At 48.8% G+C, this 27176-nt stretch overlaps 1 protein-coding gene across 1 annotated transcript; it reads left to right on the top strand.

Annotated features, from left to right (window-relative positions):
* The first annotated feature begins 512 nt into the window (after nt 1–512).
* PRPH2 (peripherin 2) lies at nt 513–26046 on the top strand. The gene is made up of 3 exons (XM_054493393.1): nt 513–1562; nt 17881–18127; nt 24054–26046. The coding sequence occupies exons 1-3, from the start codon at nt 982–984 to the stop codon at nt 24264–24266; spliced, it is 1041 nt and encodes a 346-aa protein (XP_054349368.1). The 5' UTR covers nt 513–981; the 3' UTR covers nt 24267–26046.
* Nucleotides 26047–27176: the final 1130 nt, after the last annotated feature.

The raw sequence follows: 27176 nt of genomic DNA, 5'->3' as shown, positions 1-27176 counted from the left end.
ATGTTTTCTCACGATCTGTCACTTTCTTTCTTTCCTTCCTTCTTCTCTTCTTTTCTTTGTCTTTTTAAAATTTGAGACAGGGCCTCACTCTGTCACCCAGGCTGGAGTGCAGTGGCACGATCACGGCTCACTGCAGCCTTGAAATCCCCAGGCTCAGGTGATCTTGCCACCTCAGCCTCCAGAGTAGCTGGGAGAACTACAGGTGCATGCCACCGTACCCAGCTAATTTTTTTTTTTTTTTTTTTTTTTTTTTTTTTTTTTTGTGGCGATGGGGTCTTCCTATGTAGCCCAGGCTGGTCTTGAACTCCTGGGCTCAAGCAATCCACCCAACTTGGTCTCCCAAAGTGCTGGGATTATAGGCGTGAGCCACTATGCCTGGCCCTGTCATTTCTTTTCTCAGAGAGGATAACAATTTATTTGTCCTACAGAAAGTTTTAAATGTTGAAGGAGATTGGCCTGGAAATATGCTTTTGGGGAGCAACACGGTCTGAGCCAGACCTCCAGATACAGCCCATTCTTCTGGCCAGTCTTGCCCTTTGCTCCTGGTTCTCCAAGCTGTACCCAGAGCTCTCTGGTCCAGCATGTACCTGGAGGCTGCTTTTGACCATGTTTTGAGAGTGGCATGGCTTTATCTAACGGGATGAACCTGGCTAAAGAGATTAGCAAAACGTCTTGTGGATCCCACTTTTAATCTGCAGCGTTCAGGCTGCCCCTTCTTGGCTGGGAAGGGCGCTGAAGAAACAACGCCCAGGACCAGGACTATCCCCTGCTCAAGCTGTGATTCCGAGACCCCTGCCACCACTACTGCATTCACGGGGATCCCAGGCTAGTGGGGCTCGACATGGGCAGCCCCCAGGGCAGCTCCCTACAGCTTGGGCCATCTGCACTTTTCCCAAGGCCCTAAGTCTCCACCTCTGGGCTCGTTAAGGTTTGGGGTGGGAGCTGCGCCGTGGGAAGCAACCCGGCCTACACTTGGCAAGCATGGCGCTACTGAAAGTCAAGTTTGACCAGAAGAAGCGGGTCAAGTTGGCCCAAGGGCTCTGGCTCATGAACTGGTTCTCCGTGTTGGCTGGCATCATCATCTTCAGCCTAGGACTGTTCCTGAAGATTGAACTCCGGAAGAGGAGCGATGTGATGAATAATTCTGAGAGCCATTTTGTGCCCAACTCATTGATAGGGATGGGGGTGCTATCCTGTGTCTTCAACTCTCTGGCTGGGAAGATCTGCTACGACGCCCTGGACCCGGCCAAGTATGCCAGATGGAAGCCCTGGCTGAAGCCGTACCTGGCTATCTGTGCCCTCTTCAACATCATCCTCTTCCTCGTGGCTCTCTGCTGCTTTCTGCTGCGGGGCTCGCTGGAGAACACCCTGGGCCAAGGGCTCAAGAATGGCATGAAGTACTACCGGGACACAGACACCCCTGGCAGGTGTTTCATGAAGAAGACCATCGACATGCTGCAGATCGAGTTCAAATGCTGTGGCAACAACGGTTTTCGGGACTGGTTTGAGATTCAGTGGATCAGCAATCGCTACCTGGACTTTTCCTCCAAAGAAGTCAAAGAGTGAGTGGCTTCCAGTCCTGGGGTCAGAGCTATTAATATATTGGGGACAAGGAGGCTCAGGCCTCTGACCAGCCCCTCTCCCCGCACCCAGTGCCTTTTCCTCTCCATCGGGTGCACAACTTATTATTGAGTATGTGAGGGTGTATCAGGTTGAACCATAAGAAATTGCTAATGTTCTACCTCTTTGACCCATAAAAAATGACAACTTCATAGGGTTCAACCTAACGTTGGCTAAGGTGGGAGGAAGGTGTCAATTTATATAAGCTGTTTGGATAGGAGCCCCTTGGGAATGAAAAGCCAGGCAGCAATGTGTGTCCACTTTATACAGAGGGATGGAGGTCATTCATAGATCACAAATACTGACGTACGTAGTATTTGGCTATTTGTCCCATTCATTCAAAGTAGATGGATTCAGTCCCAGAAGTTTAAATTTCCTAGTTAGTTCCCTTGTTTTCCAACCTTTCAACCCTGAGCATTCATTCCCAAGATGTTTGTCTGGATATGTTGGAAAGAGCATAGGAAGGGGAAGTCACGAGATCTAGGGTGAAGTTTTGGCTCTGTTGTTCAAGGTCTTGTGACCTTGGGCAGGTCACTAGTCACTCTGCGCTTTGGCTTGCCCATCTTTTAAATGAGCACTGGAATAGAATAGGTAATTTTGGAAGTCACCTCCTAGCCCTGGCTGGTACCTGGCATGCAGCAGGTACTAATTAAATGCTTGCTGGTGTTTACTTAGCAAGTCATGATAGTGCAACGTGATAAAGCATTTCTGAAGTATTCTTGGCATATGTAAAAGTAAAATGCTGCGATGGGCTGTGCGAGGTGCTGGTGAGAGAGAGACTCTTGACCACTGTGTCGGAGGGAACAGCCTGTGCTCTGGCTCCAGTGGGCTGCTCTTCCCAACACACCCACCCAACCTGCAGCTCGAGTGACTTTTCAGGGAAAGGGCAGCCTGCCTTGAGGCAACCACTCTCCCTCACCTCTTCTTTCTGTCCGACTCGACCCTACCTGGCTGAGGTTAGGGGTTCAGTTATTCCTAAGGGTGGTTTTTTTTCTTCCAAGTGAGGCTGGCAAGTCCAAAGGGAACTTGAACTCAGGGCATTGGCACCAGCAGCAGGACGTGTTTGAAGCCCAAAACAACATTAATGACGCCCAAATGGCTAGCTTATAGCTGCCCTGCAGATGGAAGGGACATCCAAGTGAAGGTCACTTCTTGGGATTTTATTTTCTTGTGGATGGAGATTACTGCTGCAAATCCCCAGTCAGGAGAGGATTGTAAAGGGCTGTGCCCTTCCCAGGTGACAGGTCTGCAGGGGCAGCACAAGATGCCACGATTTACATAAATCTCCCGAGGAGGGCAGGAAGCCAGGGGGAAAAGCAGAATTCTGGGGAGTGGGAGAGGCCGATGGTAGAACCAGCCTCTGTGAGCAGATGAGAAGGGGCTTTTCATCTTTTCCTCTATCATTTCCCTTGATTGTCTCCTGCATAGAGTCGGTTCTTGGATAGATGTATTCAAATCTCTCGGTAACTCCAAATCCCCTTTTGTATCAGAGTGAAGGAATTATCTAGGTCACTCCAATCTCAATGGTCAATGGATCCAAAATTTCAGGCAAATATTTAGCTGAATCAAAACTCCTTCAATGTCCCATACCAACTTGTTGGTGGGAAATTTCCCAACTCCACTGACTTGGAAAAATTATTCTATTACACGCACAAAAAATACAGCAGTAATATTAAGAGAAACCAAAATAGGAAAACAAATTCAAGCTAGCTTCTCACCCATAACTTGATTAATGCCTTTAGTTTTTCTACATTTCAGTCTCCGTCTAGTCTTGTTAACATTTACGTAGTCATACAGTGTAATGATAGTATAAAGACAATTTAGGGCCGGGTGCGGTAGCTCACACCTGTAATCCCAGCACTTTGGGAGGCCGAGGCGGGCAGATCACCTGAGGTCGGGAGTTCGAGACCAGCCTGACCAACACAGAGAAACCCCGTCTCTACTAAAAATACGAAATTAGCCGGGCATGGTGGCGCATGCCTGTAATCCCAGCTACTCAGGAGGCTGAGGCGGGAGAACGCTTGAACCTGGGAGGCAGAGGTTGCGGTGAGCTGAGATCTTGCCATTGCACTCCAGCCTGGGCAACAAGAGCAAAACTCTGTCTCAAAAAAAAAAAGAGACAATTTAGTGTTCCATTTTGTAATCTGATAGTATAACATTTGCATAATGTCCAAAATGATCATGTTTAATGGTTGCATAAGAAGTCCACTGAAGCCAGGTGCGGTGGCTCACGCCTGTAATCCCAACACTTTGGGAGGCCGAGGTAGGTGGATCACGAGGTCAGGAGTTCGAAACCAGCCTGACCAAAATAGTGAAACCTCATCTCTACTAAAAATACAGAAAATTAGCTGGGCGTAGTGGCATGCCTGTAATTTCAGCTACTCGAGAGGCTGAGGCAGGAGAATTGCTTGAACCAGGGAACCAGGGAGGCGGAGGTTGCAGTGAGCCGAGATCGTGCCACTGCACTGCAGTCTGGGAGACAGTGCGAGACTCGGTCTCAAAGAAAAAAAAAAAAGAAGTCCACTGAATGAAAGTGCATGCTTAGGCAGGCATTCAGATTTTTATTTACCTCTATTATAAATAACACTGGAATGGGCATCTTTGAGCCTTTTGCTTCTCTCTGTCTCTGTCTTTTATTTCCCTTAGGCTAAATTTCCATGAAAAAAATGGACCTTTGGCTTTAACTTTCCACAAAGTTCGTCTTAAGACACAATTAGGGCTGGGATCAGTGGCGCACGCATATAATCCCAGCTCTTTGGGAGGCCGAGGTGGGAGGATCACTTGAACTCAGGAGTTCGAGACCAGCCTGGGCAACATGATGAAACCCTAACTCTTAAAAAAAAAAAAAAGCCCAAAACATAAAAATATTAGCCAGGAGTGGTGGCTTGCACCCATGGTCCTAGCTACTCAGGAGGCTGAGGCAGGAGGATAATTTGAGCCCAGGAGGCAGAGGTTGTAGTGAGCTGAGATCATGCCACTGCACTTCAGCCTAGGTGACAGAGTAAGACCCTATCTCAGAAAAAAAAATATATGAATTAGCACACAAATTTCTTAGAACTGAAATGCTTTTATCTTTTTCAAAACCTCCAGTGACCTCATACTGCAGTGGGCTACCTGTTCTTCCAAGGGTACAGCCTGATAGGGCCACCTTTGCCGAGAGACTTTCCCACAGACTTTTATTTTTATTTAATTAATTAATTAATAATTATTTTGAGGCAGGGTCTTACTCCATTGCCCAGGCTGGAGTGCAGTGGCACAATCTTGGCTCACTGCAACCATCACCTCCTGGGTTCAAGCTGTTCTCATGCCTCAGCCTCCCAAGCAGCTGAGATTATAGGTGTGTGGTACCACGCTGGGCTAATTTTTTTTTTTTTTTTTTTGAGACAGGGTCTCACTCTTTTGAGATGGTCTCACTCTCCAGGCTCACTGCAACTCCCACCTCCCAGGCTCAAGTGATTCTCCCACCTCAGCCTCCTGAGTACCTGGGACAACAGATGCGAGCCACCACATCTGGCTAATTTTCTGCATTTTTGGTAGAGACAGGGTTTCGCCATGTTGCCCCCAGGCTGGTCTCGAACTCCTGAGCTCAGATGATCCACCTGCCTTGACCTCCCAAAGTGCTGGGATTACAGGCATGAGCCACCGTGCCTGGCCTCTGGCTAATTTTTCTATTTTTAGTAGAGACGGGGTTTCACCACGTTGGCCAAGCTGGTCTTTAACTTCTGGGCTCAAGTGATGCTCCTGCCTCAACCTCCCAAAGTGCTGGGATTCCAAACGTGAGCCACCGCGCCCAGTCCCACAGACTTTTACATGATCACTGAACAAGGCCTGCGAGGGAAGTGAGGCTCCTGGGGTTATGTTCAGAAAGCTGCTCAGAGCTGGGTTGCCTGAGGACCAGTGCCTGAGACCAGAGCACAGCCCTTATCTGTTGGTAGAAGGAAAGAAAGAAGGAATGAATGAGAGACTGTGGAATGGCACTTACTCCCACCTCCAAGGAAAACTAAAAAATTTTTTCTGTTCACGTTTTCACGGCTTCATTTTGGAGGGTTTAGTGAGTTTACATGACAAAGCTGGCTCTCCAAAACCCTTCCCCGAAAAATGTAAGGTATATTTATTTTTTTTGAGATCACAAGCACTGAGAAATGGTAAGCATTTACCTTCTGGATTATCTTGGCAGCACCCCCCCAGGGCTAGGATTCTGATGGCAAAGAGGTGAGGCTGGCAAAAGGGCAGGGAGAGGGAGGTTAACATCCACCAAGATCCTTTTCTTTTTTTATTTGTTGCCCAGGCTGGAGTGCAATGGTGCGATCTCAGCTCACTGCATCCTTGCCGCCCTGGTTCAATTGATTCTCCTGTCTCAGCCTCCCAGGTAGCTGGGATTACATGTGCCCACCACCATGTCCACCTATTTTTTTTTTGTATTTTTAGTAGAGACTGAGTTTCACCATGTTGGCGAGGCTGGTCTTGAACTCTTAACCTCAAGTGATCCACCTTCCTTGGCCTCCCAAAGTGTTGGGATTACAGGCATGAGCCACCGCTCCTGGCCACAAGATCTTTTTAAAAGAAATTCTTGGCCAGGTGCCGGCTCATGCTTGTATTCTAGCACTTTGGGAGGCTGAGACAGGAGGATCCCTCGAGACCAGGAGTTCAAGACCAGCCTGGGCAGCATAATGAGACTTCATCTCTACCAAAAAAAAAAAAAAAAAAGAAAGAAAGAAAAAGAAAAGAAAAAAAGAAAAGAAAAGAAAAGAAAAAAGGCCCGGTGAGGTGGCTCACGCCTGTAATCCTAGCACTTTGGGAGGCTGAGGCGGATGGATCACTTGAGGTCAGGAGTTTGAGAACAGCCTGACCAACTTGGTGAAACTCTGTCTCTACTAAAAATACAAAATTAACCAGGTGTAGTGGCACACTCCTATAATCCCAGCTATGGGAGGCTGAGGCAGGATAATTGCTTCAATCTGGGAGGCGGAGATTGCAGTGAGCTGAGATGGCACCATTCTACTACAGCCTGGGCAACAAGAGCGAAACTTCGTCTCAAAAACAACAACAACAACAACAACAACAACAAAAACCAACCAAACCAAACAAAAAAAATTAGCTAGGGCACAGTGGCATGCACCTGTGGTCCCTGCTACTTGGGAAGCTGAGGTGGGAGAATCCCTCAAGCCTGGGAGGTCAAGCAGTGAGCCAAGATTGTGCCACTGCACTCCAGCTTGGGTGACAGAGGGAGACCCTGCCTTAAAAAAAAGAAAAAAAATTCTTTTCTTAAAAAAAAAAATAGAGATGGGGTCTTACTCTGTTGCTTAGGCTGGTCTTGAACTCCTAGTTTCAAGCAACCATCCCACCTCAGCCTCCAGAGTACCTGGGATTATAGGCACCCACCGCCAAGCCAGGCAGAATTCTCCTTTTTTTTGTTTCCCCTCTCCCTATCAAATTTGGATGAGCCAACAAAGAGGTTGGGGTGAGCCTCTTTCTCCTGCTTGACCTGAGGACTGTGGGGAAGCGATCCCAGGAGAATGAGCTGGTTTGAGCATGGGTAGCCTGGAGAAAATCCACAGGGATCCTCCGCTGACACAGACTGGGCATAGGCAGTGTCTGGTGACACTGATTTCCAGGCATTTCTGCAGGCTCTGTCCCTGGAATAACTTTCCATTCTGTGCAGTGGGCACTTCACCAGACTGGGCTAGAGAAAGTTGAGGTTCTCACTTTCTGGCATCTTCAGTCCAGTTCCCGAGAGGAGGAGCTGGGTGCTTGCATTCTGGCCTCCCTAGGACCTCCCCACTTGTGCCCCTCCTTGGGGCCCCCCCAGAAACCTGAGGATAGAGTGCATTGCCTCAGTAATCATGGAGGGGTGGGCAGGTTTTAGAGATTCCTCAGGGGAATTTTTAAGATCCAGGACTGGCTCCTGAAGGTTCCTGATCTAATGAATAAGATCAGGTGGAAACAATTCCATATTTTTATGGGAATTTACAAGAGTTTTTTGTTTTGTTTTGTTTTGTTTTTTGAAATGGAGTCTCACTCTGTCACCCAGGCTGAAGTGCAGTGGCGCGATCTCAGCTTGCTGCAACCTCCACCTCCTGGGTTCAAGAGATTCTCCTGCCTCAGCCACCCAAGTAGCTGGGATTACAGGCGTGCACCACCACACCCAACTAATTTTTGTATTTTTAGTAGAGACGGGGTTTCACCATATTGGTCAGGCTGGCCTTGAACTCCTGACCTCAAGTGATCCGCCTGCCTCAGCCTCCCAAATTGCTGGGATTACAGGTATGAGCCACTGCACCTGGCCTTACAAGAGTTTTGGCTGTTCTGTCTCAGGGGAGTAGCCCAGTGACTGCACCCCATCCCCAACCTGCCTATGACCATGTTGCCAAGTCATTTGGGAGGGGGAAATGGCCCACATTTATCCTGCACAAAACTCCTCTTGGGAAGTTTTTGTCTTAATCTTTTTTAGTTTTTGTTTGTTGGTGTTTTTTGAGACAGAGTCTTGCCCCGTCGCCCAGGCTGGAGTGCAGTGGCACGATCTCGGCTCACTGCAACCTCCGCCTCCCGGGTTCAAGCGATTCTCCTGCCTCAACTTCCTGAGTAGCTGGGATTACAGACATGTGCCAGCACGCCCGGCTAATTTTTGTATTTTTAGTGAAGATGGGGTTTCACCATTTGGTCAGGCTGCTCTCGAACTCCTGACCTCAAGTGATCCACCCGCCTCAGCCTCCCAAAGTGCTGGGATTATAGGTGTGAGCCACTGCGCCCAGCTGGTATTATTATCTCCATTTTATATATGAGAAATCTGAGGCCCAAGAGGTTAAGGGACATGCCTAAGATCACACAATAGGAAGTGGGGGAGACAAAAAAAGAAAATCAACTTCGGCCACATGTGGTGGCTCACACTTGTAATCCCAGCACTTTGGGAGGCTGAAGAGGATGGATCACTTGAGCTCAGGGATTCAAGATCAGCATGGGCAACATGGTGAAACCCCATCTCTACAAAAAATACAAAAATTAGCTAGGTGTGGTGGTGTGTGCCTGTAGTCTCAGCTACTTGGGACGCTGAGGTGGGAGAATCACCTGAGCCCAAGAAATTGAGGCTGCAGTGAGCTGAGATTGTACCACTGCACTCCAGCCTGGGCGGCAGAGTGAGACCCTGTCTCAAACAAAAAGAAAAAACAGCTTTATTGAGTTATAATTCACTTACTATACAATGTACCCATTAAAAGTATGCAATTCAATGGTTTTTAGTATATTCACAGAGTTGGACAACCAGCATTACAATCAATTTTAGAACATTTTCATCACTTCTAAGGGAAACCTTACACCATTTAGCTTTCACTCCCTAGCCTTCCCTCCCCCTAGCCCTAAGTAACCACTTGTTTACTTTCTGTATCTATAGATTTCCCTGTTCTGGACATTTCATATGAATGAGTCATATAACATTTGTCCTTTTGTGTCTGCCTTTCACTTAGCATAGTGTTTTCAAAATTAATCCCTGTTGTAGCATATATCAGAACTTCATTCCTTTATATGGTGAAATAATATTCCATTATATAGCATGCCAGATTTTAATTCTGCTCTTTTCACCCTACTCTGCTGTTTCCCAGTGAAGTTAAAGTACCTCTTGTATACATTTGGCATTAAATGAATGTTTGCTCACTGAGTGACAGAAACCTCAAATTATCCAGGCTGCTTGGGGTATGGGAAGTCTTGCTTTTCTCCCTCTTCTCCCTGTCTTTCCGTGTCTTTTTTTTTTTTTTGAGATGGAGTCTTGCTGAGTCACCCAGGCTGGAGTGCAGTGGTATGATCTCGGCTCACTGCAAACTTCGCCTCCCGGGTTCAAGCGATCTCCCGCCTCAGCCTCCTGAGTAGCTGGGATTACAGACACCCACCATTATGCCCAGCTAATTTTTGTAATTTTGTAGAGACGGGGTTTCTCCATGTTGACCAGGCTGGTCTCAAACTCCTGACCTCAGGTGATCTGCCTGCCTCGGCCTCCCAGAGTGCTGAGATTACAGGTGTGAGCCACCGCTCCCAGCCTTTCCCTGCCTTCTTGTTCTCCATTTCCTCTCCGAGAAGGACAGGGAAAGGGGTGGGCAGAGATGATGCAGGGTTGGAAAACATGGATGGATTAGGTTCGGATTCCAGTGCTTCTGTGCCAACATCTCAGATAATCACGAGGTGGCCCCACAGAAACTAGAAACACCGTCCTGGGCTCTGCAGCGCCTGTGGTAAATGGGGCTGTCACTGGGCTTCAACCTCCCACATCTCCCTCCCCTGGCCTGGTGGTCCTGGGTGGGCCAGGAAGAGGGGGACACACTTTCTGCTACACTTGGAGGAGGCTCTCAGAGGGAGGAGCCAAGTCCAGGAATGCTGTCTCCCTCACTGACTCTGTCTTTTCAGAGCAAGGTGTCAGTGAAAGAGATTTGTAGTTCTCTCTCTTTTTTTTTTTTTGAGATGGAGTTTCACTCTGTCGTCCAAGCTGGAGTGCAGTGGCACCATGTCGGCTCACTGCAACCTCTGTCTCCAGGGTTCAAGCAATTCTCCTGCCTCAGCCTCCCAAGTAGCTGGGATTACAGGTGCCCACCACCATACCTGGCTAATTTTTATATTTTTAGTAGAGACAGGGTTTCACCATGTTGGCCAGGCTGGTCTCGAACTCCTGACCTCAGGTGATCCACCCACCTTGGCCTCCCAAAGTGCTGGGATTACAGGTGTGAGCCACTGTGCCAGGCCTGTAGTTCTCAACTGATGCTCTTTTATCTTATTTTATTGCATTTCTGACTTCTATTATAGAAAAAAACTCAAGCTTTCACAAAATTAGAGAGTTCATTATAATTAATTCTCATGTAGCCATCACCTAGCCAGGTGTGGTGGCAACACACCTGTAACTCCAGCTACTTGGAGGCTGAGATGGGAGGATCACTTGAGCGCAAGGTCTCTAAAAAAAAAGGAAAAAACAGGCTGGGCACAGTGGCTCACGCCTGTAATCCCAGCACTTTGGGAAGCTGAGGCGGGTGGATCACCTGAGGTCAGGAGTTCAAGACCAGCCTGGCCAACATGGTGAAACCCCGTCTCTATCACCTAGCCATCACCTAGGAACAAATATCAACATTTTGCCTGTTTCATCTATACTACCCTCCCCCAAACACATTTTCCCCTTCTGAATATCCTAAAGCAAATCCTGGACATACTTTCCTTTTACCTGTAAATACTTTAATAGGCATCTCCAACAGACAAAGAGGTTTTATTTGTTTTTTGCCCTTTTGTTTCTGCTGAACATAAGCATAAGACCAGTCACAGTCAACAGATTTAATGGCAATATCAATCAATACCCAGTCTATGTTCAGTTTTCCCTGATAGTCTCGGAATGCTTTTTACAGTTGATAAATTTAGGATCCAAACCAAGTCCATGCTTTGCATTTGGTTGTTTGGTTTCCTGTCTGTTTTACTAGAAAACTGTCCCCTTTTTCATACCATATGTGTGAGAGAAACTGGGCCACGTGTCCTGCAGAATCCCCCATAGTTTGGAGTTGGGCAATTGCAGCCAAGTGGCGTTGTCTAACTTGTTCTTCTGTCCCCTGTATTTCCTCATAAACCAGTAGTCTGGGTCAAGGTGTGGTTGGATCAGGCTCAGTTGTGGCAAGAACATTTCCTACAGCGCCGCTCTGTGCATCTTACCGTAGCACATGAGGAAGGACATGAGGTCTTCAGTCAGTTTACAACACTTATTTTAAAGGTTGCAGGATGAGCAGAGCTGCAGTGTCTTGGGGTGAGAGGTAGAGCATGAGGGAGCTCAGACATTTTGGAACCAGGAACTACCAGCCAGGAAGGCCTAGCTGCGGGTCCCCAGTCTGAGGGAGAAGCTGGCACCAAGCTCTTGCTCTTCACCATTCCTCCCAGGGAACCCACAGACTACAGGAACCTGCTTGCTCTTCTTAAACAATTTGTAGACATCTCAAGAAGAAGATTAGAACTTGGCTAGATGGGGTTTCTCCCCTCTCAGACGGGAACTCTTTGAAGAGAGCTGTGTCTCCCCTTCAAATTAGGGCTTCCTGAGGGCTGGGCTATGTCTCCCTTCAGACCGGGGCTCCCTGAGGATGGGGCTGTTTCCCTCAAACTGGGGTTCCCTGAGGACAGGGCTGCATCTCCCCTCAGACTGGGGCTCCCTGAGGACGGGGCTGTGTCTCCCCTCAGACTGGGGCTCCCTGAGGACAGGGCTGTGTCTCCCCCTCATGTCACCCCTCACTGTCTATAGTACCTCATACCCAGTGACTTACTGTCTTAGTTCACTGTGAGCTGCTATAACAGAGTACCTGAGTCTGGATAATTGATAGAGAGCAGAGATTTATTTCTTACTGTTCTGGAGACTGGGAAGTCCAAGGTGGAGGGGCCCGCATCTGCTGAGGGGCCCGAATTCATCCTTTTCCTCAGGAACCCACTCCCATGATAATGGCATTAATCTACTCATGAGGGCAGAGCGCTTGTAATCCAGTCACCTCTCAAAGGTCCCATCTCTCACCACTGTCATGCTGGGCCTCACGTTTTCAACACAGGAACTTTGGGGGACACATTCAAACCACAGCACTACACGAAAAAGCAATCATCAAGGCATACTAAGCACATAGTGTGTACCAAATGCTCCATGTGTATGATCCCATTTAATTTCCACTATCCCCTGTCGAGTGTTTAAAATGTCATTTCTTAGATGAGAAAACTCAGGCTCAGAGAGGTTAGGCCAGTTCTCAAGGTCTCACAGGTGTCCCTCAGCCAGCGTTCTGCTTGGCGTGACCCACTGTCAGGTATACCCCTGCTCATTGCCCTATGGCTGGCCTTACTAATTTGATTCACTTACTAAATTATGTTGGTTTTTCCAGAAAAACTCGGACGTGATCATTTTCCCAGGCTCTATGTGCCTTGCTTATGGGAGAGTGGCCTAGAACATAGGTCTTATCTTAATCAAGACCCTTTCAAACCCTAGTGACTCCACCGCTCCCGGCCCCTTCCGCGCAGAGTGAAATTAGTAGCCTGGGAAACACGCTGCTATATAAATAGCCGGCTCACCACTAAGGCGCTCTCCTCTGCCTGGCTTTGCCTTAAGAGGGTGAGAGGAGCCTTAATCTGTGGTTGGAATGAGGGCAAGCACTGAGTAAACAAGATGATGTTTGGAGTGGGGGAGGGATAGTTCCAGAAGTGAGAGACCCTAAGAGTTCCCAGGCTGGTGACCCAGGCAAGTCCCAACGTTCACCAAGTTTGGCCTTTTCCCCTAGGCTGACCTGGATGTTGCCCTTGGGAATACACTGGGAAGTTCCCAGTGTGAGGGAGACGCAGCCCTGTCTTTAGGAAGCCCCAGTCTGAGGGGACACGCAGTCCCATCTTCAGGGGGCCCCAGTCTGAGGGGAGACACAGCCCCGTCTTCAGGGAGCCCCAGTCTGAGGGGGGAGACACAGCCCTGACTCAGGGAGCCCCAGTGTGAGGGGAGACAGACTGATGGAGACCAGTAGGGTGACTTGTCTGGGGGCTCAGGGAGGCGAGGTGGGGAGATGGGGAATGTCTGCAAGCCCAGCCTGCAGACTGAGGGCGGCTCAGAGCCTCCGCTGGCCTCAGCCCACACAGCTTTAGGCCTGACCCTCACATCACAGACATCTTAGTGTGCATGAGGCGGGTGTGCAGGGTTTGCTCCACCTTAGGGCCACCTGGTAGGTACGTGAGGGTAGGTGGTGGTGGCTAGGAAAGGACTCCTGGGACAGGGAAGAGGGGAGAAAACTCACAGTTTTCCAGGAAATTTAACTTCCAGGCCTTCTGGAAACACCTGGCTGGAAAGTGCCTTGGCCACCAGTGACCTGTAAGGGGGAGATGAGGTTGGTGAGGGAGCTGGGGTGTCACCAATGGCAGCCAGATGCTTGTCCATCAACACCTCCTGTCCTGCTGCTCCTCCTACCCTCCAGGCATGGCCGCAAGGAAGGGCCTGGCCCCACAGAGTGGTTGGGTGAATTTCTATATTCCCTATTGACTTGGGTCCTGGATTACCATCTGCCTCAACCCTCTAGCCCATAAGGTCGAGGAAGGCAGGGGCATTTATTCACTGCTCTGTCTTCAGCGCCTAGAATAGCAGCTGGCAGGTAGCAGGCGCACAGCAAATATTTATTGAGTGAGTGAATGAATGAAAGTTCAAGTCAGGAGGGACAAGGGAGGCGGGGAACTCCAATGGGACCAGTAGGCAACTACTGTGGGCTGGACCGGAGTTTTTTTTTTTTTTTTTTTTTTTTTGAGAGAGAGTCTCACTCTGTTGCCCAGGCTGGAGTGCAATGGCACGATCTCAGCTCACTGCAATCTCCACCTCCTGGGTTCAAGCAATTCTCCTGCCTCAGCCTCCCCAGTAGCTAGGATTACAGGCGCCTGCCACCACGCCCGGCTAATTTTTTGTATTTTTAGTAGAGACGGGGTTTCACCACGTTGGCCAGGATGGTCTCGAACTCCTGACCTCGTGATCTGCCCACCTCAGCCTCCCAAAGTGCTGGGATTATAGGCGTGAGCCACCATGCCCGGCTGGACCCCAACTTCTTGTGTGGCTTTGGGCGATGCCTTGCCCTCCTCTGGGCCCCACTTGCTCCTCTGTAGGACAATCTGATGGTTTTTCAAGGTCTTATCCAATGGCTCTAAGCGGAAGGGGGGGGGGCAACATATTCTGAGGCCTCCAGCATGTCCAGCCTGTGTCAAATGCGTGACTCGAATTGTCTCATTTATATCCCCCATAACCCCTGAGAGGCAGCTGCTATCACTCCCAGCTCACGCAGGTCCACAGAGTTTAAGCTCCATGGCTCCCAAATACATATTTAGGACTCAGTGGTGTGCTCTCAACCACCCCCGCCCTGTCCACAGGACACTGGCAATGGCTCAGCTGGGACACTGTACTGAGGGAAAGGCTCCAGGGACAGCCTGTAGGTCAGGAGGTAGGACAGACAGCATTTGGGTTGGGAGGCCCCTAGCCTTGAGGAGGGCACTTTGGGGAAGGTCTTGGGGGAAGGAGGGAGGGAGCACTTCAGAGATGCCATCTGCTCAGTGTGTCCGGGGCTACTGGCCCCTCCAGAGGGCCAGTAGAGGGGAGCGGGAGGCCCAAGCTGAAGGCCCCTCTCACACTGCTCCAGCTTGTCTTCCCACCCCTGCCCCACCTCCGTCACCCACAGCCTAGTGCCCAGCGAGGGGCTGCAGAGGGACAGCTGAGCAAGACACAGTTTCTGCCTTCCCCACGCACATGGCTGGAGTGGGGCTTTGAGTGGTGGGCAGGCAGTGCCAGCGGGCAGGTGCTCCGTGTTGGGCCCACCATGGAGGGTGGCCCGCACGATCCTGCCCTCAAGGAGCTGACAGCTTCTTTGCCACAGCTGGTAGAACCTGCACGGCCAACTCCCCAGTGAGGGCTCTCCCATGATATGATATCGCGTGGTGGGCTCTGTTCTTACAACCTGATGTCAGCTCCCAGGTGCTCAGAGTACCACCCCTGATGGCTGTTGCTCAGCCACCTGCCCAGTGAGGTGGCTTTTGCTCACAGCACATGGCTACTGTTTTTCAAAGATACTGTTTTTCAAAGATCAGGTTGGCAAAGATCGAAAGTCTGACCTGTGTGGATGTGGCTGTGGAGGACAGGTTCTCCTGAGCATGGCTGGTTGGGGTTTGTGAACCGCTCCCCCCGCCTCAGCTCCCAGCAGGAGAGACCAGAGGAGAAATATGGCAGGTATCTGGCAAGATCACCTTTGATGCAAGGATCCATCTTCAAGGAATTTACCTGCTACATATAGTCACAATATGCAAAATGACTCATGTCCATGTTTGTATTAACGAGAGACTGGGAAAAACCCAAACTTCCATCAGTCTGGAACTGGCTAGGACCCATGTGCCATCCACACAATGGGAATACCATGCAGATCATTAAAAAAAAAAAAAATCCAGGACACTCCACAGACAGATACAAAAATATCTCAGCCGGGCGCGGTGGCTCATATCTGTAATCCCAGCACTTTGGGAGGCTGAGGCAGGCGGATCACTCAAGGTCAGGAGTTCCAGAGCAGCCTGGCCAATATGACAAAACCCCGTCTCTACTGAAAATACAAAAGTTAGCTGGGCATGGTGGCACACCACTGCACTCCAGCCTGGGTGACAGAGCAAGACTCCATCCCCAACCCCTGCCAAAAAAAAAAAAAAAAAAGATCTCCAAGATATTGCTAAGGGAAAAAAGAAAGGTTCAAGACAGTATGTATATAATGTTCTCATTTGCAGTAATAAAAAAAGAACAGGAAAAATGAAAACATGTTTGCTCGTCCATGCATGAAGGCTGTCTCTGGTGGAACTGGCCATAGCAGTCAGGACCTGGAGGCTGAGAGATGAGGAGTGAGAGGCATTTTATATTAAAGAGATTTTATTTAGAAGCGAAACATGGACATCTTTTAAGAGATTCGTGACCATTTCAATGAACATTGTTTAAAATAATCTCTATTGGAAACAATTATGCTTTCTATTATGCTCTAAAAGTCTATTATGTAATGCATTGTTCGCATGCAACGTTTTTTTTCTTTTTTTCTTTCTTTCTTTCTATATTTATTTATTTTTTGAGACAGAGTCTCACTCTATCGCCCAGGCTGGAGTGCAGTGGTGTGATCTCAGCTCACTGCAACCTCTGCGTCTCGGGCTCAAGTGATTCTTGTGCCTCAGCCTCCCGAGTAGCTGGGACTACAGGCATGCACCACAACGCCTGGCTAATTTTTTTGTATTTTTATTAATTGTAGAGATGAGGGTTCACCATGTTGCCCAGGCTGGTCTTGAACTCCTGACCTCAGGTCGTCTGCCCACCTGGGCCTCCCAAAGTGCTGAGATTACAGGTGTGAGCCACTGCACCTGGCCTACATGCAACTTTTTCTTTTCTTTTTTTTTTTTTTTTTGAGACGGGGTCTCACTCTGCCATACGGGCTGGAGTGCAGTGGCGCCACCTCGGCTCACTGCAACCTCTTCCTCCCGGGTTCACGTGATTCTTGTGCCTCAGCCTCCCGAGTAGCTGGGACTACAGGCACGTGCCACCATGCCCAGCTAATTTTTGTATTTTTAGTAGAGACGGGGTTTCACCATATTAGCCAGGATGGTCTCGATCTCTTGACCTTGACGAAGATCTGCCCATCTTCGTCTCCCAAAGTGTTGGAATTACAGATGTGAGCCACCACACCTGGCTGCAACTTTTTATTTAGATGACAAGCACCCAGTCAAGTGCACAAATCTATATAAATATATATATATATACATTTAGAGACAGTCTTGTTCTGTTGCCCAGGCTGAGAGCAGTGGTGTGATCATAGCTCACTGCTGCCTTGAACTCCTGGGCTTAAGCGATGCTCCTGCCTCGGCCTCACAAAGTACTGGGATTACAGACATGAGCCACCATGCCCAGCCAAATGCATGAATCTTAAGTGTGCAGCTCAGTGAGTTTTGACACATAAAATACCTGGGTAATCACCCCCAGGCCAGGTAGAACATACCCAGCCTGCCTGAGGGGAAGGGGAGACTTTTCACTGTAAAGATCCCTTTTGAATTCTGAACCTGTGTGAATGTATGGTAAGCTCTAAACAAATATACACAAAAATATAGAAGTGCAGAAAATATGCTGGGAGCCCCGCCCATGAGCCTGGAGATCCTGCTTGCAGCTGTGTCCCTTAGGTGAGTCAGGAGCTCCCACCTGGCTGGGGGTGGAGTCCTCCGAGGGCAAGGACTGTGCCTGCCTTGGGTCTCCATCCCCTGCCTCTGCACAGGCCCTGGGCCTGAGCAGGCCTTCTGGAAACAGCTGGCTGGAAAGGGCCTTGGCCACCAGTGACCTGTAAAGGGGAGATGAGGTTGGTGAGGGAGCTGGGGGCATCACCAGTGGCAGCCAGATGCTTGTCCATCAACAGCTCCCGTCCTGCTCCTCCTCCTACCCACCAGGCATGGTCCCAAGAAAGGGCCTGGCAGCACAGAGTGGTTGGGTGAATTTCTATATTCCCTATTGACTTGGGTCTTGGATTACCATCTGCCTCAACCCTCTAGACCATAAGGTCAAGGAAGGCAGGGGCATTTATTCATTGCTTTGTCTTCAGCACCTAGAACAGTGGCTGGCATGTAGCAGGTGCACAGCAAATATATACCAAGTGTGCGAGTGAATGACTATTCTAGGTTTCCAGAGGCAGGGGATGGGAGGAAGTGGCCCCTGGTGGGAAGCCCGGGAAGCCCATCTCCAGCTGTCTGTTTCCCTTCCAGTCGAATCAAGAGCAACGTGGATGGGCGGTACCTGGTGGACGGCGTCCCCTTCAGCTGCTGCAATCCTAGCTCGCCACGGCCCTGCATCCAGTATCAGATCACCAACAACTCAGCACACTACAGTTACGACCACCAGACGGAGGAGCTCAACCTGTGGGTGCGTGGCTGCAGGGCTGCCCTGCTGAGCTACTACAGCAGCCTCATGAACTCCATGGGTGTCGTCACGCTCCTCATTTGGCTCTTCGAGGTAGGCCCTGGGCCAGCTGAGGGTAGGGAGTAGGGAGAGCCTCTGGTCCCATTTGGGTCTAATGGGGGCAGAGCCAGGCCTGGAGAGCATGCCTGCCTCCTTGGAAACAGCCTTCAGTGGAGCTGTGGGTCAGATCAGCCTGGGCTTGAATCCCACCCAGCGCCTCTACCTTTTGTATTTATTTATTTATTCATTTATTTATTTTTTGGTTTCTTTCCCACCACTTAAATTTTATTTATTTATTTATTTATTTATTTTTTTAAGACTGAGTCTCTCTCTGTTGCCCAGGCTGGAGTGCAGTGGCATGATCTCAGCTCACTGCAACCTCCCCCTCCCGGGTTCAAGGGATCCTCCTGCCTCAGCCTCCCGATAGCTGGGACTACAGGCATGTGCCACCATGCCCGGCTAATTTTTTGTATTTGTAGTAGAGACAGGTTTTCACTGTGTTAGCCAGGGTGGTCTCGATCTCCTGACCTCGTGATCTGCCTGCCTCGGCCTCCCAAAATGCTGGGTTTACAGGTGTTAGCATTGCACCCAACTGACAATTTTTTTTTAATTGAGGTGAGATTTATAAAAGGTAAACAATTTGGTGTCATCTAGTTGATTTATGATGTTGTGCAAGCACCTCTACCTAGTTCCAAAAGATTTCCATCAGCCCCCAAGATAATCTCACACCCATGAAGCAGTCACCACCTCCCAACCTGCCCCCCAGCCCCTGGCAACTATTCTCTGGATTTATGTATTTTGGACATTTCATATAAATGGACCCATATTACATTTGGCTTCTTTTAGTTAGCATGTTTTGGAGGTTCATCCTGTGTCCCCACTTTTTGGTACTGAGGTCTAGTCATTTAACCTCTCTGCTATATGGGGTGACAGCATTTAGCTCTGGGGACTGTTGGGAGGCAACATGAACAGCATGTGCAGGTGTTCAGGAAATGGGTACTATTTGGATTTGTGCTTCTTGAGATGCTGGTCCTCATTTACCTGTTAGTCTAATTATGTGTGGGTTCATCTTATCTGCAACGCTCAGTTTCTCTGTAGCTATAGGGCTTGCAATGTAAGCAAATCCTCAGTGAGTGTGCTGAATTTGCTCCTTGGTTAAAGAGATATTCATTTTTTATTTTTATTATTTTAAATTGTTTATTATTTTTTTTTTTAGAGACAAGAATAAAAATTCACTCTGTCGCCCAGGCTGGAGTGCAGGGACATGATCACAGCTCACTGCAGCCTCGAACTCCTGGGCTCAGGGCTCTTCCCACCTCAGCCTTCTGAGTAGCTAGGACTATAGGCACATGCAGAGTAGCTGAAAACAGGTGCCCTGAGTCATACTCCGTAGAGTCTTTTGTAGAAATGGGGTCTTGCTATGTTGCCCAGGCTGCTCTCTAACTCCTGGCTTCAAGCAATCCTCCTACTTTGGTCCCCCAAAGTGCTGGGATTACAGGTGTGTGCCACTGCATCTGGCCAAGAGATATTTCTTTCTTTTTTTTTTGAGACGAAGTCTTGCTCTGTCGCCCAGGCTGGAGTACAATGGCACGATCTCAGCTCACTGCAAGCTCCGCCTCCCAGGTTCAAGCAATTCTCGTGTCTCAGCCTCCCAAGCAGCTGTGATTACAGGCGTGCACCACCACACCCAGCCAGTTTTTGTATTTTTAGTAGAGATGGGGTTTTACCATGTTGGCCAAGCTGGTCTTGAACTCCTGACCTCAAATAATCCACCAGCCTCGGCCTCGGCCTCCCAAAGTGCTGGGATTACAGGCGTGAGCCACCATGCATGGTCAGAGATATTTCTTAAACATGTACCTGTATGCCAGGCACAGCTCTAGGTGTTGAATGAGAGCCTGTTAGTAAATGAGGTGGCACGGTGACTCAGGGTACCTGCTTTGAGCTACCTTGAGAGCAGAAAATCCAAACTTCAAAATCCCAATGTACAAAGCCAGGAAGATTTGGCGAGGAAGGTTTTTCCATTGAGGAGATTCCCAAAGATTCCTTTAAATGAGTCACTGTCCTAATGCTATCAGCCAGTGCATCCTGCCTGTGGCTGATAAACACCTCCTCTAACTCACCACATGAAATTAAAGGGTGACTGTGTGTCCAGGAAGCCGACTTTTTTTTTTTTTTTTTGAGACGGAGTTTCGCTCTTGTTGCCCAGGCTGGAGTGCAGTGGCGCGATCTCGGCTCACTGCAGCCTCAGCCTCCTGGGTTCAAGTGATTCTTCTGCCTCAGCCCCTCCCAAATAGCTGGGATTACAGGTGCCCACCGCCATGCCTGGCTAATTTTGTATTTTTAGTAGAGATGAGGTTTGACCATGTTGGCTGGGCTGGTCTTCAATTCCTGACCACAGGTGATCCCCCCACCTCGGCCTCCCAAAGTGCTAGGATTACAGGCGTGAGCCACTGCGCCCAGCCGAAGCCTTCTTTTAATGTTGAGGCAAACACAGCATATTCATGACTATTTACTGGTCGCTGACTCCTTGACACAGAGTCTTGGGTGGGCAGAATGAGGAGAGGAACATACTGCTGGAAATTTAGATGGCCACATTCCCTGAAAACACACAAAAAGAAGACTGAATATGAAAGAAGTCGTAAAAGTTGACTAGCATTGAGCTCAGGAGTTCGAGACCAGCCTGGGTAACATAGTGAGACCTCATCTCTACTAAAAAAAAAAAAAAAAAAAAAAAAAAAAAAATTGCTGGACGTGGTGGCGCATGCCTATAGTCCCAGCTACTCAGGTACTCGGATGGCCAAGATGGGAGGATCTCATGAGCCCCAGAGATGGAGGCATAAAAGAAGTCACTGGAGCCAGGAGCGGTGGCTCATGCCTATAATCCTAGCAGGCGTTAGCTAGGATTTGGGAGGCTGAGGCAGGAGGATCAATTGAGCCCAGGAGTTTAGACCAGCCTGGGCAACATAGCAAGATCTCGTCTCTACAAAAAACACAAAAATGATGGCCAGGCGCGGTGGCTCATGCCTGTAATCTCAGCACTTCAGGAGGCTGAGGCGGGCGGATCACCTGAGGTTGGGAGTTTGCAACCAGCCTGACCAACATGGAGAAACCCCGTCTCTACCTAAAAATACAAAATTAGCCGGGCCTAATGGTGCATACCTGTAATCCCAGCTACTTGGGGGCTGAGGCAGGAGAATCGCTTGAACCCGGGAGGTGGAGGTTGTGGTGAGCCGAGATCACGCCATTGCACTCCAGCTTGAACAACAAGAGCGAAACTCCGTCTCAGAGAACAAAACAAAAAACAAAAACATAAAAATTAGCTGTGTGTGGTGATGCACATGTGTAGTCCTGGATACTCAGGAGGCTGAGGCAGGAGGATCACCTGAGTCCTGGAGGTCAAGGCTGCCCTAAGCCATGATCTCAACACTGCACTCTAACAGAGCCGGACTCTATCTCGGAAAAAAAAAAAAAAAAAAAAAAAAGAACGAAAAAGTCAGTGAGAAAATGGGGTTCCACTGGCTGCCTCTTAGTGGCCCACCTTTACAGGAATCTAGTGGACTGCATTAGACAAGGATCAGCTTATTGGGAAGAGGGCATTCAAATGCCCCTTTTACTTGGGGCCTTTAATGGACAGAGGTCTGATGGGCCAAGGGTGGCTGAGCATAATGTTAGGAGTCTGATCTTGGCTGTGCCTGCCTAGGCTTCACAATCCAGTCAGGAGATGATGTCTAATTTATGAGCCAAAGGGAGGATCATTACTAAGTGCAAAACTCACAGTGCAGAGACCCGCCTTCAGGAAAGCAGGAGGGGATCAGGGTGGACACGTTCACATCAAGAGGACTTCGTGGAGGAGGTGACTTTTTCCGCTGTAAAAATATTTATTCAACTTCCAGTTGACAATAACAATAACATAAATCTATCAGTTATTATCTGATAAAACTCTATGAGTTATTATTATCTACTACCATAATTACAAAATGTCCCAGAGCATTCATTCAAAAGAGATTGAATGAGGCCCTCCCCCTACCTGGTACTGTTCTAGGTGCTGGGATTCTAAGTGACCCAGATGAGTAAGGGCCATCCCTGCCCTCAGGGAGCAGCTTCATCCTCTTGTAGAGTTTGCTATGCCATACAAAGAAGTGGAGGAGAGCAAGCCAAGAATTTGTATAGAAACAAGTGGCTAACGGAATATATGGAATATATTATAGAAAAATGAAAACAGGGTGTGGTGGCTCATGCCTGTAATCCCAGCACTTTGGGAGGCTGAGGCGGGCGGATCACCCGAGGTCAGGAGTTTGAGACCAGCCTGGCCAACATGGCGAAACCCTGTCTCTACTAAAAATATAAAAATTAGCCAGGCGTGGTGCCAAGTTTTTGACGCCTGTAATCCCAGCTACTCAGGAGGCTGAGGTAGGAGAATTGCTTGAACCTGGGAGGCAGAGATTGCAGTGAGCCAAGATTGTGCCACTGCACTCTAGCCTGGGTGACAGAGCGAGACTCCATCTGAAAAAAAAAAGTGAAAACAATAAGCTAATTATCAGCTACAGCTGACTCTTCTGCTCTTCTGTTGGTCCTTACTGTGCACCAGGTACTGTGGTGGTGTTTGCTGGAGTGCAGTGGTGGAGTCATGGCTCACTGCAGCCTCCATCTCCGGGGCTCATGAGATCCTCCCGTCTTGGCTACCCAAGTACACGGGTAGCTGGGACTACAGGCACGCGCCACCACACCCAGCAATTATTTTTATTTTTAGTAGAGATGAGGTCTTGCTATGTTGCCCAGGCTGGTCTCGAACTCCTGAGCTCAAGCAATCCTCCCTCCACTTTGGCCTCCCAAAGTGCTGGGATTACAGGTGTGCACCACGGCACTCAGCCTGTGTGTTTTACACATATTAAAGTGTCACAGTATCCACAAGAGGCGGGCACCACTTCATCTGAAAATCTGCAAACCAGATGAATAAAGTGAGATTTCCTGGTCACATGGCTGGCTAAGTGCCAGGGCTGGGTTTGAACCCAGGCATTTTGGCACCAAGTCTGCCACACAGTGAATGCTAGTGAACAAATCCAAATTATTTTTTACCAGCATCCATTCATCACTGTGCTCATCAAAATAATGGAAGGGCTGGGCACGGTGGCTCGCACCTGTAATCCCAGCACTTTGGGAGGTTGAGGCGGGTGGATCTCTTGAGGCCAGGAGTTCGAGGCCAGCTGGCAACATGGGGAAACCACATATCTACAACAATAACAACAAAAAAATACAAAAATTAGTCAGGTATGGTGGCAGGCACCTGCAACCTTAGCTATTCAAGAGGCTGAGGCATGAGAATTCCTTGAACACAGGAGATAGAGTTTGTAGTGAGCTGAGACCACGCCACTGAACTCCAGCATGGGTGACAGAGCGAGACTTGTCTCAAAAAAAAAAAAAAAAGAAAGAGAAGTACCACACATCAGATGCAGAAAAGGAGGTGACCTCTTAATTCCACCCAAGGCAGTTACTGAACTACCCAATATGTGCCAAGCAACGGGGTGTAGAGGGGCACCGAGGTGAAGGCACCCAGGAATAATGCACCTGGGATGGGGGCGACCCGAGGGGATGGGGAGGGAGGATGAGCTGCAGGGGAGCTCACCAAGGGCTGAAGATGAATTAACAGATGAACATGGAGAGGAACAAGGTTCTAGGTAGAGAGCATAGCAGATGGTAAAGACCTAAAGGGGAGAAAGTATGGGGCATGGGCAAATCCAAAGCAGCCCAGGGTGGCTGGAAAGGGAGGAGGAGAGGGGTCTGAGATGAGGCTGGAGAAGAGTCAGTTGTGTCGAGCACTGAGGGCAGGGCAGCGTGGGGCAGGCTGTCACCAACCCACACTCCACAGTGCTCAGGTCGAGTCCTCTCTGGGACCCTCAATTTGAGGCTCCTGTGGTTTCCTAATGGTCCAGCTCCCAGTGATTCTCCCAGATTGCCTCTAAATCTCCTCTCCTGCCACCAGGTGACCATTACAATTGGGCTGCGCTACCTACAGACGTCGCTGGCTGGTGTGTCCAACCCCGAGGAATCTGAGAGTGAGAGCGAGGGTTGGCTGCTGGAGAAGAGCGTGCCGGAGACCTGGAAGGCCTTTCTGGAGAGTGTGAAGAAGCTGGGCAAGGGCAACCAGGTGGAAGCCGAGGGCGCAGACGCAGGCCAGGCCCCAGAGGCTGGCTGAGGGCCCTGGGGCCCCTCCCCTCCCGAACACTGAGAAATAGTGGACTCCAAGAAACGCGGATCTCCCCTTCATCCAACTCTGAAAGTCTGAATCTCCCAAGGAGGGCACCATCTTACAGAGACTCTCCCTGACGGTGGAATTTAAGTTTAGGGTCCCTAAAAGCATTTGACACACAGTTGTTGAATGACTGACCCAAAATGTGAATGAAGCTAATGTGAATGTGAATGAAGCTCCCTTCAGGCCTGCTGCCCTAGGATATGTCCTCCTGGTGACTCAGGGGCTCTCTCAGAGGACTAGCCCAGGACCCATCTTTCTTACATGGATTTAGTCCCACCCTATGGCCACTGGCCGTATCTGAGGGCTGCTCCCCTTTTAGAATTTACCTCTTATGAGCTCCATGTTGCTTCACTCTATATCCAAAGTGTCACTTGGTGCATAGGCACAGAAATCTGAAAAATGGCCATGTTGTCTTTTTTTTTTTTTTTTTTTAATGCCAAGATTGACAGGTTGGCCGTTTGCTTTAATGCCAGAAGTTGGGGGAAAGTTACACTTTTCTAAGAATAATGGACTCTTAAGGCATTGAGGGCTCTAAACAGGATTCTTTAATCATGGAGCAAGAGAATTTCAAGGCAGGAGATTATTTCCCCCACCAAAAACACAGTGAAAGGCCTGCTTTTGTGTCCCATTCACATGCCCTTGGTCACTGAGTCTGGAGTGAACCATGGGTTGAGGAAGTCAGGCTGTTGGCGTGTCCCAGCACCACACCACCCCTAAAGCGCCCGGTGATCTCCTGTGGCTCATCTGTGGAAGCAGTGGGGTAGGCTGCTGCCCTGTTGTGGAAGAGGAGCAACAATCAGACATGAGTCCACCCTTAGGAGACCAGGCCTCAGCTCTTGGTGGGCCCAGGGACACCCACACAGGTGGCCATCACAGCCCCATGGACAACACTAATTGTCCACAGCAAAGGGCAAGGAATCCTCTGGGAGCTTCTTCCGTTTCTTCCCCCCAGATACCCATCTTGAAAAACACTATTTCTGGAATGCTTCTGCATCAAAGGAGATTCTTTGAGATAGCCCATCTTCCTGAGCTAGCAAATACAGGAGTTTTCACTTTCTTTAGGAAAGAGAAGCTTTCAGGGGAAGGAGAGAATGATTTTGCCGACTTCCCAAGCCCTGGTGACCAGACCAAGGCAGGGCCCAGCATAATTCTGCCAGTTGGATGAACATTCAAGAGAGCTCATTCCTACCTGGCTGGAGACCGAGGCCAGAAGGCAAAAACCAGAAAGGGAACAGTCCATAATTTATCTCTGCTTCTGACCGATGGTGTTTGGGAATAGGTTACTTTGGACTGAGTTTGGGTTCTTTGCTGTCCTAAGAACTTTAGTGTAGAGAAAATAAGACTTCTGGTGCTGCCTGGGGTATGTTCTGGGCTTAATTCCCCCAAGCAGAAGACCAGATCCAAGATGTCTGGACACCCTGTCAGATGTTGGTCCTAAGTTTAATTAGATTTCTGAATCTCGTTGAGGCCAAGGAATGATCCATACTGAAAAAATGCTGAGCCAGCCATCTTTGGCAAAGGTCTCTGAGCTCTCGCCGTCTCTCAAGAGTGCTGAGAACCATGGTGAAAGTGCTGCTCTAGGCCCACAAGTGTAACTGTGCTGTTAACAGCTGTCAATAGATATTAAAATTCATACTGCATGAAAATCACTTTTGTTAAATGACTGTTTAAGCCCATTCAACAACATACATCGCAGAATCCCCTACTACAGCTAGTATTTGCCAAAAAAGAAAAGAAACCCACCCTAAGGGAAGCACTGGTGACGATCATTGTTATAAACATGGCTTGGGTATCACATCTCTCCATCTTGCCATCTTTTTTTTTTTTTTTTTAACTTTAAACAGATTTTTATTAAAAAATTATACATGAAAACGGGGCACAAATCATCAATGTACAGCTTGACAACTTAATATAAAATTAAAGTATCTCTAAAATGAAAGACATCAGGGACCAGTGAACGCACAGAGGTACCCCACTCTCCTCTCTGGAAACCATGAAGATGGCACATGCCTCTGTGGATTCCTGAGAGTGTAAAGTTTGCCATCTCTTACCTGTAAGAACAGTTGACTATTACAACAGTGACTATTATTATATCCAAATAATCTCAGCATTTGCTGGAGTTTGAACCAGAGCTGAATACATGGAATTTTAATGTAGTAATTTAGGCAAAACTCCAAGCCATTTTTTCTTCTCCTCTGGCCAAAATGTTATTTCCTCAAACAGGGAAATATGAGTCTCTATGGGGCCAGGTTATAGGGGCAAATGTGAACAACCTGAGAATCTGAAGGTTGTTGAGAGGACCAAGAGTGCATTAACTCTACAATAAATCTCACTCATTGGTTCGGAGCAGGCTTAGGGTTAACTGCATTTTAACAGGTCTTCTCAGGTAGCCGGTAGTTGCGAGAGAAACCTGGACCATCCCTTTTGGTCACCTACCAGTGCCCAGGAAGTCTCTACTATCAGGTTTTTGCTTGTGTGTAACTTCAGTCTTTCCTTGGGCTGGTGTAAATCCTTTTCTCCTGAGGGACCCAGCCAGCTTTTTTTTTTTTTTTTTTTTTTTTCTTCCCCAAATATGGAGTTTTGCTCTTGTTGCCCAGGCTGAAGTGCAATGGCATGATCTCAGCTCACTGCAACCTCTGCCTCCTGGGTTCAAGTGATTCTCCTGCCTCAGCCTCCCTACTAGCTGGGATTACAGGCGTTTGCCACCATGCCCGGCTAATTTTTGTATTTTTAGTAGAGATGAGATTTCACCATGTTGGCCAGGCTGGTCTCGAACTCCTGTCCTTAGGTGATCTGCCCGCCTTGGCCTCCCAAAGTGCTGGGATTACAGGAGTGAACTACTGCACCTGGCCC

Source organism: Pongo pygmaeus, chromosome 5 (assembly GCF_028885625.2).
Source record: "Pongo pygmaeus isolate AG05252 chromosome 5, NHGRI_mPonPyg2-v2.0_pri, whole genome shotgun sequence".
Lineage (NCBI taxonomy): Eukaryota > Metazoa > Chordata > Mammalia > Primates > Hominidae > Pongo > Pongo pygmaeus.
Note: the sequence above shows the minus strand (reverse complement) of the source record. Positions and strands in the feature narration are given on the sequence as shown.